Here is a 13,000-nt window from a genome sequence, read left to right as displayed (position 1 = left end):
TTGGACGTTTTTTATTAATTGCATTGTTATTACATAGAATGCGTTAGCTTTGGATTGTAGAACCTTTGGAAGAGAAGATAGGTAAAATACAAGCTTTGACACATCCCTGACCTACCCCTCTTCTTCATAGATAGTAAGCTATTTAAAGTAGGGGCCTCATGCCAATCATGTATTGAAAAGTAGGAGTGGTTATGCTACCATTTTGCAAAGCTCTTTACTTTTGAGGTGTTATTTGAATAATATACATTTTATATGACTCAACCGTGTAAGAAATACCACAAAAATTATCTGCAAACAGAAAATGGCAAAAGAGAAATCGCTGATAGCAGACGAGGTGGCCGAGTGGTTAAGGCGATGGACTGCTAATCCATTGTGCTCTGCACGCGTGGGTTCGAATCCCATCCTCGTCGAGAGTAGTTTTCATTAAGAAAATGTTTTAAACTGAACTTATGAATAGAAAGATTGAATGAGCAAACCAAAGCAGCTTCATTGTCCATACAATCATGCAATGATGTGATCTGATTAGGGAAAACTTGTGTCTTCTCTCCTTTCTCTCCATGTGCTGAGAAATGGACATTGGCAGAGGAAGTTCTCAGTTTTGAAAGGATTCAGTGTAGTCCAATAGAAGTGCAGAGTCAGACATTACCCAAATGGTCAGACTGACTTTTAGTTAATTATCACTGGAGAAGTTTTTCATTTTTTTACTTACATGTAGTATATCAAGCTTGGCGCTGTGGCTTAGTTGGTTAAAGCGCCTGTCTAGTAAACAGGAGATCCTGAGTTCGAATCTCAGCAGTGCCTCAGTTTTCAATGCAGGCAAACTTTGCCGATTTCCAATTTATCAATGGACAGTAATGATGGGCAAATATGTTTTGCTTCGCCGGAAAATTCGCGAAACGCCAATTTTGATACCGGTGTCAAAATTGACGCCAGCAACAATTCTGATGCCAGCGACATTTGACGCTCATTAAAGTCAATGGCCATCCATTTAATTGATGCTGGCGTCGGAATTGTTGCTGGCATTGGAATTGTTGACGGTGGCAAAAATAATTTTTGCCGGCAAATTTTCGTGGCAATTTCACAAATTTATTTGTCAGCAACGAAACACTCAGGTTCGCCGCAAATTCGCACCTGCTGAATAAATTTGCCCATCACTACCAGACAGTGACATTTTTTAAATTCTGCCAATGACTCAAGCAAACACTTTATGTTTCCTTGGACAGTCCACATGAAGTGACAAGTAAAACCTTTCACTTTCTCTAAAGCAGGGGTCATCCTGGTCCAATAGAAGTGCAGAACATCCTGCAGAGTCAGACATTCCCAAGTGGTTAGACTTTTAGTTAAATCTCACTGGAGAGTTTTTTCATTTTTTTATTTACATGTAACTGTGTCATGCTTGGCGCTGTGGCTTAGTTGGTTAAAGCGCCTGTCTAGTAAACAGGAGACCTGAGTTCGAATCTCAGCAGTGCCTCAGTTTTCATGGCAGGCAAACTTTGCCAATTTCCAATTTACCAATGGAAGGCCAGACAGTAGTGATAGTGAATCAGGGAAATAGAGTAAATTCTCTTTAAATGAGTTTTTTTCCACAAACATTTTCTGATATAGAAAATATGTAGTCATATTTTGATTTCTGAAACCCTGATATTTTAAAATTCAAAGCTAAAAAATTCAATGGGATTAATTTATCTGAAGTGGTATCAATAATATCTCATATTTGTAAAACCTTCTTCCCATAATAGTTCCAACAGGAGGAACCTATAGGACTGACATTACATAATGTCAATCAGAAAAAAAGGGAGACAACTGATAAATATATTTATAGTATTGGAAGAGAAGTTTCTTAGATTATAATGAGTTTCTGTACAATGGATTGGTTTTTAATTCTCTAGTAATGTCTTTTCATTTAATATATAGACAAGAAATAATTTTATCTCCAGCATCTAACCTGATATCTTACTCAGGATTGGTATATTTTGTTTGTCCATTCAACCATTCAAAATCATCTGGAATGTGCGGACTCACATTTTCTAAAGCCAGTCAGACTCAAACAACCGTTGGAGAATTAAGCTTTCAATCTTGATATTGACATTTTTATTATTGTTTTATTCTCCCAAAGAATTCAATAAAGGCTTTATCCAAAATATTATATCTCTATTTTCAACTAGTAAGGGGAGAGTACTCAAATGATACAAAGGTTTTGAAAAGATCAGCATGTTAAAGAACCTACTTGTCCATTTCAGCAGAAGACATTAGACCATTTACAACATTGTGATACCATATAATTAACATTCAGGAAAATCATTTTAATGTTGTATACATTAGACAAATCTTTAGGTATAAAAATATAAATACCCTTTGGTCTTAGGATAATTTATATTTAAATTTGTTTAAAGCCATTGTGAAAACTTTTCAGAAATATTTACAATTTCTGTTTTTTGGACATTATGGGGCACATTTACCTAGGGTTGAATATCGAGGGTTAATTAACCCTCGATATTCGACCGTCAAAGTAAAATCCTTCGACTTTGAATATCGAAGTCGAAGGATTTACCTCTATAATCGTTCGATCGAACAATTAAATCCTTCGTATCGAACGATTCGAAGGATTTTAATCCATCGATCGAAGGATATTCCTTCGATCAGAAAATTGTTAGGAAGCCTATGGGGACCTTCCCCTTAGGCTAACATTGGCCTCGGTAGGTTTTAGGTGGCGGACTAGGGGGTCGAAGGATTTTTTAAAAAGACAGTACTTCGACTATCGAATGGTTGAATAGTCGAACGATTTTTAGTTCGAATCGTTCGATTCGAAGGTCGTAGTGGAAGGTCGAAGTAGCCCATTCGATGGTCGAAGTAGCCATATTCGACCATTCGAAAATTCGAACTATTTTTCCTCTTTTCCTTCGAACTAAGTAAATGGGCCCCAAAGAATGTATTTAGAGGTGTGGCTATACAACACTTTTATAAACTGAATAAGGCTTCCAAAGAATTGTTTGGCTTTTGAACCAATAAAAGTAAATATACAAATGCTAAAACTATAATATTATTAATACTGATAGAAATCCCATGGAAAATATCTGACAGTTTTAACATTAAAATAAGAGTCTCTAGAGGGATGTTAAACAGCAGTGGGGAAAGGGAGCAACCTAGTCTGATTCCTTTGAAAAATACAATAAGGGTAAGAAATCTCACCAGCCACCAATATCTGGGTTGTGGAATAACTGTATAAATGTTTGATTCATTCTATGAAAGGGCCTTTAGATTCAAAAGAATTTAAGCTGTAATTGAATGAGTCCCATAATAAATGATCAAATGTTTTTCTTGAGGTCCATAGAGTACTAACAAGAATGTGTTGTGCTTGTATCTAGGTCCTTTGGTGGCCATCCTGCCTCTTCTGCCTCAGCTAGATCAAACCTGCTACTCTACAAGTACTTCTAGACATTTTCGTACACTCACTGTACTGTCGTTTTTTTTGCCTATAAATGGGGGCATGTAATAAAAGTCGCATAGCGAAAAAAAATTGCACAAATAATAAAATTTTCCATTTTGCAATGTAATATTTTGAAATGTAATTGTTCATTGCGAATTCTGATTATGAATTGCCAACTTTTATGAACTGTGTTGTAATTGTCTGGAGCAAACATAACTTTTTCAGTAAGAAGTTTGAGTACATTTACTGCGTATTAGCAAAGGTTCTTCAAGGGTCGGAAGAGGTTGCTAAGCAGTTTCCGGTTTGCAGAAGCTATATTAAATTAGAGTATGTTGCAAATGGGGGATGTTCAGCAAATATAAATGAGGGTTCCAATTAGATTTAGCATTCAGGCAAATCCTTAGTAATGGATTCAATATTAAGCAAAATTGTAAGTTTTTTATTAATTGCATTTTTAATACATAGAATGCGTTAGCTTTGGATTGTAGAACCTTTGGAAGAGAAGATAGGTAAAATACAAGCTTTGACACATCCCTGACCTACCCCTCTTCTTCATAGATAGTAAGCTATTTAAAGTAGGGGCCTCATGCCAATCATGTATTGAAAAGTAGACTGGTTATGCTACCATTTTGCAAAGATCTGCGTATGTTTGAGGTGTTATATGAATAATATGCATTTTATATGACTCAATATAATAAAATCCACCCAACGTGTAAGAAATACCACAAAAATGATCTGCAAACAGAAAATAGCAAAAGAGAAAGCGCTGATAGCAGACGAGGTGGCCGAGTGGTTAAGGCGATGGACTGCTAATCCATTGTGCTCTGCACGCGTGGGTTCGAATCCCATCCTCGTCGAGAATAGTTTTCATTAAGCGAATGTTTTAAACTGAACTTATGAATAGAAAGATTGAATGAGCAAACCTAAAGCAGCTGCATTGTCCATACAATCATGCAATGATGTGATCTGATTAGGGAAAACTTGTGTCTTCTCTCCTTTCTCTCCATGTGCTGAGAAATGGACATTGGCAGAGGAAGTTCTCAGTTTTGAAAGGATCCAGTGTAGTCCAATAGAAGTGCAGAGTCAGACATTACCCAAGTGGTCAGACTGACTTTTAGTTAAATCTCACTGGAGAGTTTTCTCATTTTTAGACTTATATGAAACTTGGTGCTGTGGCTTAGTTGATTAAAGCGCCTGTCTAGTAAACAGGAGATTCTGAGTTCGAATCTCAGCAGTTCCTCAGTTTTCATGGCCGATTTCCAATTTACCAATGGAAGGCCAGACAGTAGTGATCGGCAAATTTGTTTCACTTCGCCGAAAAATTAGCAAAATGCAAATTTTGATGCGGGGATCAAAATTTACGCCAGCAACAATTCCGATGCCAGCGACATTTGACTCTTATTAAAGTCAATGGAATCCATTTAATTGATGCTGGCGTCGGAATTGTTGCTGGCGTTGGAATTGTCGCTGGTGGCAAAAAAAAATATTTCGGCAGCAAATTTTCGGGGCAATTTCACAAATGTATTCGTCAGCAACAAAACACTAAGGTTCAATGCAAATTCTCACCTGGCGAATAAATTTGCCCATCACTACCAGACAGTGACACTTTTTAAATTCTGCCAATGACTCAAGCAAACAGTTTTGGACAGTCCACATGAAGTAACAAGTAAAAACTTTCACTTTCTCTAAAGCAAGGGTCGCCCTGGTCCAATAGAAGTGCAGAGTCAGACATTCCCAAGTGATCGGACTGACTCTTAGTTAAATTTCACTGGAGAGTTGACTCATTTGAGACAATTTGGTTTTGGGGTTATGCTATACCGTAGTGGGAGCTGTGCACAAGTCCATAACCACGTATTAAATAAACATTTGAAACATGCACAGTTACTCATGTAAAACATTTATTTGTGCAATTTATCAATATAAATCAAAATAATCAATTGAAACTTCTAACATATCACACCACAATGCAATGTTACCCCCCAGTCTGCCTACCTCATGTCAGTCACTCCCTTCTGATGAGTGTCGAGTTATTGGGTTCTTCATCAGAGTAGGTCCTTCCACCTCTGCTTACAGCACATGGTTGGCTCTGTGGATTAGTTGTTAATTATCTGTCTCATAAACAAGAGTTCCTGAAGTTCCAGAGTTGGACCTGAGAACCTGTGATAGATGAGAGGGGTAAAGTGCTGGCTATGATGCAATTTTCCTATACATATTGGTAAGAGTTGTGTACCTTGATCAACTGTGTAGCCTTAGGCGCTGTGGCTTAGCTGGTTAAAGCGCCTGTCTCGTAAACAGGAGATCCTGAGTTCGAATCTCAGCAGTGCCTCGGTTTTCAATGCAGGCAAACTTTGCCGATTTCCAATTTATCAATGGAAGACTAGACAGTAATGATGTGCAAATATGTTTTGCTTCGCCGGAAAATTTGCGAAACGCCAATTTTGATACCGGTGTCAAAATTGACGCCAGCAACAATTCTGATACCAGCGACATTTGACGCTCATTAAAGTCAATGGCCGTCCATTTAATTGATGCTGGAGTCGGAATTGTTGCTGGCATTGGAATTGTTGCCGGTGGCAAAAATAATTTTTGCCGGCAAACTTTCGTGGCAATTTCACAAATTTATTTGTCAGCAACGAAACACTCAGGTTCGCCGCAAATTCGCACCTGCTGAATAAATTTGCCCATCACTACCAGACAGTGACATTTTTTAAATTCTGCCAATGACTCAAGCAAACAGTTTATGTTTCCTGAGTTCGACTCTCAGCAGTGCCTTTATTTAAGAGCTTCGTCCTACATCCTTCACTCTATTTTAGTAATATCAGTAGAACATTCTTCTTGGCTCTTTCAACCTGATGAAGAAGAAGCAAGTTAAGTTTAGAAAGAAGAGCAAAGACAAGCACTCCCTAAACCAGTTAGAATCGGTAAACCAGTTGGAACTTATTTTATTATTATGAATACCCAGTTTGTTCATGATGGGTGCATCAATAATGGAAATATAAAAAGGGTTTTTACATAGTGGAAAAAAATAACCTTCTTTGTTATGTAGCAGCAGATGATATTTTCATTTATTGTTCCCACCTTGTCAGAATAAACTGAACTCAAATCTTCTGCATAGACAGACAACGGGGAATTTTTTGGAATACAGTTGGCGCTGTGGCTTAATTGGTTAAAGTGCCTGACTAGTAAACAGGAGTGTGAATCTCAGTAGTGTCTTCCTGAAGTATCTGTTTCTGTTTTTGAGTTTGCTGTTAGTGCGTATGAAGTCACATCCGGTGTTAATAACGGCATTAATGCAACATTCAATCAGCAATAGTCCATTGACATTCCAAGATGATGCAACAAAAAAGAGCCGAAGTTGAAGTCCTGAAGCCACAAGTTCAGTTCTACTGAACGGCAAAGTGTTTTTTTTTATTAAACCCCTACCTACCAATGTATTATTTTGAAACTCTAGAGGCCCCTATAAACAATGTTTTTTTTTTAAAAAAAATATTCTCTGGGCCCCAATGTTTCCTTTTAACTTGTAAGGGGGGGCTGGCACCAAAGTTTATTTAAAAAAAAAATTATGGAGACGACCTGACCTGACCTGATTGTTTAAAAACTGTGATGGGGGCCCTGGTGTCTATGTTTTTGTTTTTTTAAGCTCTAGAAACTCTCTGTTTGTTTAGGATAGCAGCTGCCATATTAGCTTGGTGTGACATCACTTCCTGTCTGAGTCTCTCCCTGCTCTTGGCTCAGATTACAGTAGAGAAGGGAGGGATGGGGGGGAGAGGAGCAAACAGAGCATGTACTTGCCCAGGGCAAGGAGGTTTAGGCTGAAAACAGGAAGTGTGATACAGAAGCCCATGAGTACACAATAGAAGGAAAGAAATGTGCTGTTTCTTTTGACAGGGGACTCAGAGCAACATTACTTTGGGGGCTTACTGGTATATTTAGATTTAAGATGGACCTTTCTGATAAGGCTTACTTAGTTTTAACCTTTCCTTCTCCTATACGTGCTTGTGGGAAACTGTCAGGGCTCGGGTAAATAAGATTAGGCTATACATTTACAAGTGGGGAGGGCTGTAGTAAAATAATGATCCTGACCAACACGGGACTAGCCCTGTGATGTAAATCCTATTTCCCATCTTTAAGGCAGTGAGGTGGCCGAGTGGTTAAGGCGATTGACTGCTAATCCATTGTGCTCTGCAAGCGTGGGTTCGAATCCCATCCTTGTCGATACCCTTTACTTTCCATGAGTTTTTACGGTTAAAGTAAGGTGAGGCGGTCTCCTTATTGCAATGGGGCTAATAGTCACTGCGAAGGGAGTGTGACTGTGGGATAGCAGGTATAGTAGAGAGAGATGGTGTCTCTAGTAACAGTGGATAATAGTCTCTGGGAAGGGAGTGTGACTGTGGGACAGTGGGATAGCAGGTATAGTAGGGAGAGATGGTGTCTATGGTAACAGTGGGATAATAGTCTCTGGGAAGGGAGTGTGACTGTGGGATAGCAGGTATAGTAGGGAGAGATGGTGTCTATAGTAACAGTGGATAATAGTCTCTGGGAAGAGAGTGTGACTGTGGGATAGCAGGTATAGTAGGGAGAGATGGTGCCTATAGTAACAGTGGGATAATAGTCTCTGGGAAGGGAGTGTGACTGTGGGATAACAGGTATAGTAGGGAGAGATGGTGCCTATAGTGACAGTGGATAATAGTCTCTGGGAAGGGAGTGTGACTGTGGGATAACAGGTATAGTAGGGAGAGATGGTGCCTATAGTAACAGTGGATAATAGTCTCTCGGAAGGGAGTGTGACTGTGGGATAGCAGGTATAGTAGGGAGAGATGGTGTCTATAGTAACAGTGGATAATAGTCTCTGGGAAGGGAGTGTGACTGTGGGATAGCAGGTATAGTAGGGGGAGATGGTGCCTATAGTAACATTGGATAATAGTCTCTGGGAAGGGAGTGTGACTGTGGGATAGCAGGTATAGTAGGGAGAGATGGGGTCTATAGTAACAGTGGGATAATAGTCTCTGGAAGGGAGTGTGACTGTGGGATAACAGGTATAGTAGGGAGAGATGGTGTCTATAGTAACAGTGGATAATAGTCTCTGGGAAGGGAGTGTGACTGTGGGATAGCAGGTATAGTAGGGAGAGATGGGGTCTATAGTAACAGTGGGATAATAGTCTCTGGGAAGGGAGTGTGACTGTGGGATAGCAGGTATAGTAGGGAGAGATGGTGCCTATATTAACAGTGGGATAATAGTCTCTGGGAAGGGAGTGTGACTGTGGGATAGCAGGTATAGTAGGGAGAGATGGGGTCTATAGTAACAGTGGGATAATAGTCTCTGGGAAGGGAGTGTGACTGTGGGATAACAGGTATAGTAGGGAGAGATGGTGTCTATAGTAACAGTGGATAATAGTCTCTGGGAAGGGAGTGTGACTGTGGGATAGCAGGTATAGTAGGGAGAGATGGGGTCTATAGTAACAGTGGGATAATAGTCTCTGGGAAGGGAGTGTGACTGTGATATAGCAGGTATAGTAGGGAGAGATGGTGCCTATAGTAACAGTGGATAATAGTCTCTGGGAAGGGAGTGTGACTGTGGGATAGCAGGTATAGTAGGGAGAGATGGTGCCTATATTAACAGTGGGATAATAGTCTCTGGGAAGGGAGTGTGACTGTGGGATAGCAGGTATAGTAGGGAGAGATGGTGTCTATAGTAACAGTGGGATAATAGTCTCTGGGAAGGGAGTGTGACTGTGGGATAGCAGGTATAGTAGGGAGAGATGGTGTCTATAGTAACAGTGGATAATAGTCTCTGGAAGGGAGTGTGACTGTGGGATAGCAGGTATAGTAGGGAGAGATGGTGCCTATAGTAACAGTGGATAATAGTCTCTGGGAAGGGAGTGTGACTGTGGGATAGCAGGTATAGTAGGGAGAGATGGTGCCTATAGTAACAGTGGATAATAGTCTCTGGGAAGGGAGTGTGACTGTGGGATAGCAGGTATAGTAGGGAGAGATGGTGCCTATAGTAACAGTGGATAATAGTCTCTGGGAAGGGAGTGTGACTGTGGGATAGCAGGTATAGTAGGGAGAGATGGTGTCTATAGTAACAGTGGATAATAGTCTCTGGGAAGGGAGTGTGACTGTGGGATAGCAGGTATAGTAGGGAGAGATGGTGCCTATAGTAACAGTGGATAATAGTCTCTGGGAAGGGAGTGTGACTGTGGGATAGCAGGTATAGTAGGGAGAGATGGTGTCTATAGTAACAGTGGATAATAGTCTCTGGGAAGGGAGTGTGACTGTGGGATAGCAGGTATAGTAGGGAGAGATGGTACCTATAGTAACAGTGGATAATAGTCTCTGGGAAGGGAGTGTGACTGTGGGATAGCAGGTATAGTAGGAGAGATGGTGCCTATAGTAACAGTGGATAATAGTCTCTTGGAAGGGAGTGTGACTGTGGATAGCAGGTATAGTAGGGAGAGATGGTGTCTATAGTAACAGTGGATAATAGTCTCTGGGAAGGGAGTGTGACTGTGGGATAGCAGGTATAGTAGGGAGAGATGGTGTCTATAGTAACAATGGGATAATAGTCTCTGGGAAGGGAGTGTGACTGTGGGATAGCAGGTATAGTAGGGAGAGATGGTGACTATAGTAACAGTGAATAATAGTCTCTGGGAAGGGAGTGTGACTGTGGGATAGCAGGTATAGTAGGGAGAGATGGTGCCTATAGTAACAGTGGATAATAGTCTCTGGGAAGGGAGTGTGGTAACCACAAGACAAGTGACAGAACCCTTAGACTTTCCAAAAATTTACAACATATTATCAATGGAAAATTAAGACAATGGGGATGAACGTTTATGGAATAAAAAATTTTGCAGGACATAGTAAGCCTGTATTTGATGTAAAGAAGTTGCACCTTTGCTCCCATGATACTGCTAAGCAGAGGGAGATGCATGTTGGCCATACAAGCAGTAGATATAAGATTCATTTGGTACAGACACTGATTCAGGACAAATAAGGTTTTATTTACAGGATGAAATCAATATTATAAAGCAAGTGACAGAGGAATAAATATACACATACTATTTACATAAAGTGTGAGAAAAACTCATTCCCTTTACAGAAGTTTACATGTAAAATGCATAATTTGGGCATATCTGCTCCTTTTCAGGATTCCTTCTCCTCCGAGCCTGCGTGACACAAGCTACAGATGCAAAATACACAATAATCTATACATTATATACCTGATATATATATATAGGGACACAGAAGTCTCCAATGTATACGTATGTAATGTGCTCAAATGGCGCTTCAGTAAAATAAAAGTCCAGGTCCTAACCCCTATATTCACACTGTATATACACACACAGATACATTGTATCTCAAGAGCTTTGTGTTCTGCTAAATAGTTCTGCAGATTTTGATGTCATACAAAAAATGTTTCCTTAAAAAAAGTCCCCTCTGTAACATCCAAGGTTGCTTGAACATTCAAGGTAGAGCATAATTCTAGCCTTGTGGCTATTCTTTCACCATTCAAGGGTAAAAAGTTATCATACCCAGGGTCTCCAGGTGTTGAAGGTTTGGTGAGAGAAGGGACTGTCAACCAGAGTCTTTGTAGGGCTGACGGAGATGCTGTTAGAAGCTAAATGTGATACTGAGTCTTGAAAGCCAAGAGAAGGCTTGTGTTTTGTCAGTGGAGCACAGGTGGGACTCCAGGTGTTTGGAGATGGCTTATAGGAGGACAGCTGGTGGGAGAGGAACTCATTGGTCACACCATTCATGTCAGGTTTGGAGTTCATGAAATGCAAGATTGTCTCTAGGCAATGCTGGAACCCTGATTGGTACTCTTTATCCTCAGCTTCTCCATCCAGTGGGAGAAGTTTTCTGGACTGGAGAAACTTGACCGTGCACTCCAGAATCTCAGTCTTCTCCACCTTCGGATTCTTTAGTTTCTGCAGGAAAGAAATGGAAAAGTATCCAATAAAAATGATCAACCCCATTCCATATACATAACCAGTCCCTTGTATTTTGGCCCCCTGTGGCTGCCAGATCAGGGCCTTGGGTATGTAAATTAGGCAAGAATGCGCATTCCAGGAGGAACAGCCCATCAATACACATTCTGACTGCCTAGTTCTGTATCCCCTACATATGTAATATAGACCCCCCAATAGATGAGATACACACTATCTGTAGGAAAGAATTCTGCCATGTTTATACCATAAACACCAACTTAATAGGTTTATGCAAATTGTTTTAGGAAGAATTAAATAGTGAATTAGGGTAGTGGGCACCAGTTTTCTGCCTCCCATGGCTGCATATTGTATGTTTGGCAGGGGCTGAGTTATAAGGAGGAGGACCAGGGCAAGGGGACCCAGAAGGTAAGTGGGAACTGTTTGGGGCTTGTATTATATGGCAAAGGGCTACTGTCAGTGAGAGGCAGTGTATCAGCCACTTGCCATACGAGTAATACAAATTACACAGCTTTATTTTCCCTTTAACTGTTGAATGAATACTGGGGGGGGCAGATAATCTCATGCACAAACAGGTATCTGGGCAGATCCTCACCTCACTTTTCAGGGTTTGAGATAGGAAAATTCTCAGCTTCTCCAGGCTGTTATTTATCCTCTCCCGTCGCCTTTTCTCCACCAACGGCTTTGAAAGCTGTGAAATAATGAAAAAATTCGTGTTAAGAAAAAGTCAGTTTGACAATTATTTTCATTATGTTATAAATTGTGATGGAACCATGAGACTGGACCAGGTGGGGGATACATTAGATGGATCTAAGAAAAGTAGAAAAGATTTGAGATATTTTTTTTCAGAACCTCATCAAAGTTTTTCTTATTAAAAAGCAGCAATATGGCCCTTTCCTAGTGCGGCTCAGGGTAAGGCGGCAGTCAGAAAATGTGGCAGTCAGAAGTGCCCACTAGGATTTACCTTTCTATGAGCTTCCATGGGTTTGACTTCACTTGCTCCCTTCATGGTGATGATGATGATGATGATGATGAAGAAGATGCTGCAGGGTAGAAGTTGTCCACAGGAATGTGACTGACTACTGACTCACAGTACAGTTATACAGAGAGAGAGGGCTGCTCAAAGGTGGAAGGAGAGCCAATCAAAAGAGAGCAGCCTTTCATCAGCAGCCAATCAGGGAGGAGTATCCTTCCTTATTTCCCAAAATCTCATTTGCATTTAGCATGAGGCAGAGGCTGTTGGCTGATTGGATTCAACTGCAAAGTCCCAGTTAGGACTCTTAATGCAAAGAAAGGGGGGGGGGAGTATTGAAATGAACCCCTGTGCATCACAACAGCCGGATCTGGGCCCGTGGGCAAACAATTTGCTCACATTTTACTTTCTATTCCCTGATACAAATGTCACTGCAGCAATAAAAGTGTAAAGTGCTGCACAACTGGCAGTTGCCTTAAACATTAATGATGATGATGTGTAAATAAAGCAAAGTATTGTACATGGATATCCTTTCTCTTCCAGTTTGTTGTCATTTACCCATAAGAGGCCCCATTAGGCAGCCAGATACACCCAGTATAAATATATATATATACAGGAGGAATGATCTGGCAGCCAGTAAAACGTTAACCTCAT

The 13,000-nt window shown here is 40.4% G+C and overlaps 1 protein-coding gene and 6 non-coding genes across 7 annotated transcripts; 6 read left to right on the top strand and 1 right to left on the bottom strand.

Annotated features, from left to right (window-relative positions):
* The first annotated feature begins 328 nt into the window (after positions 1-328).
* Positions 329-410, top strand: trnas-gcu. Its single transcript has one exon. It is a non-coding gene; the product is annotated as a tRNA-Ser (tRNA).
* A 317-nt stretch (positions 411-727) lies between these two features.
* On the top strand, positions 728-801 carry trnat-agu. Its single transcript has one exon. It is a non-coding gene; the product is annotated as a tRNA-Thr (tRNA).
* A 597-nt stretch (positions 802-1,398) lies between these two features.
* On the top strand, positions 1,399-1,471 carry trnat-agu. The gene has a single exon. It is a non-coding gene; the product is annotated as a tRNA-Thr (tRNA).
* Positions 1,472-4,202: 2,731 nt separating this feature from the next.
* trnas-gcu lies at positions 4,203-4,284 on the top strand. Its single transcript has one exon. It is a non-coding gene; the product is annotated as a tRNA-Ser (tRNA).
* A 1,395-nt stretch (positions 4,285-5,679) lies between these two features.
* On the top strand, positions 5,680-5,753 carry trnat-cgu. Its single transcript has one exon. It is a non-coding gene; the product is annotated as a tRNA-Thr (tRNA).
* A 1,804-nt stretch (positions 5,754-7,557) lies between these two features.
* trnas-gcu lies at positions 7,558-7,642 on the top strand. Its single transcript has one exon. It is a non-coding gene; the product is annotated as a tRNA-Ser (tRNA).
* A 2,765-nt stretch (positions 7,643-10,407) lies between these two features.
* Positions 10,408-12,479, bottom strand: hes7.1.S (hairy and enhancer of split 7, gene 1 S homeolog). The gene is made up of 3 exons (XM_018239694.2): positions 12,338-12,479; positions 11,969-12,064; positions 10,408-11,355 (listed from the first exon to the last, which is right to left on the bottom strand). The coding sequence occupies exons 1-3, from the start codon at positions 12,380-12,382 to the stop codon at positions 10,954-10,956; spliced, it is 543 nt and encodes a 180-aa protein (XP_018095183.1). The 5' UTR covers positions 12,383-12,479; the 3' UTR covers positions 10,408-10,953.
* Positions 12,480-13,000: the final 521 nt, after the last annotated feature.

This window comes from Xenopus laevis, chromosome 3S (assembly GCF_017654675.1).
Source record: "Xenopus laevis strain J_2021 chromosome 3S, Xenopus_laevis_v10.1, whole genome shotgun sequence".
In the NCBI taxonomy this organism is placed as follows: Eukaryota; Metazoa; Chordata; class Amphibia; order Anura; family Pipidae; genus Xenopus; species Xenopus laevis.
This window is presented reverse-complemented; position numbering and strand designations above follow the sequence as displayed.

Bases quoted from the DNA above. Each gene is read 5' to 3' on its own strand.
- hes7.1.S (XM_018239694.2), bottom strand. From the start codon at position 12,382: ATGAAGGGAGCAAGTGAAGTCAAACCCATGGAAGCTCATAGAAAG. The intron at 12,065-12,337 runs GTAAATCCTAGT...ATTATTTCACAG, and splicing joins CCATGGAAGCTCATAGAAAG to CTTTCAAAGCCGTTGGTGGA. The intron at 11,356-11,968 runs GTGAGGATCTGC...TCTTTCCTGCAG, and splicing joins CTCAAACCCTGAAAAGTGAG to AAACTAAAGAATCCGAAGGT.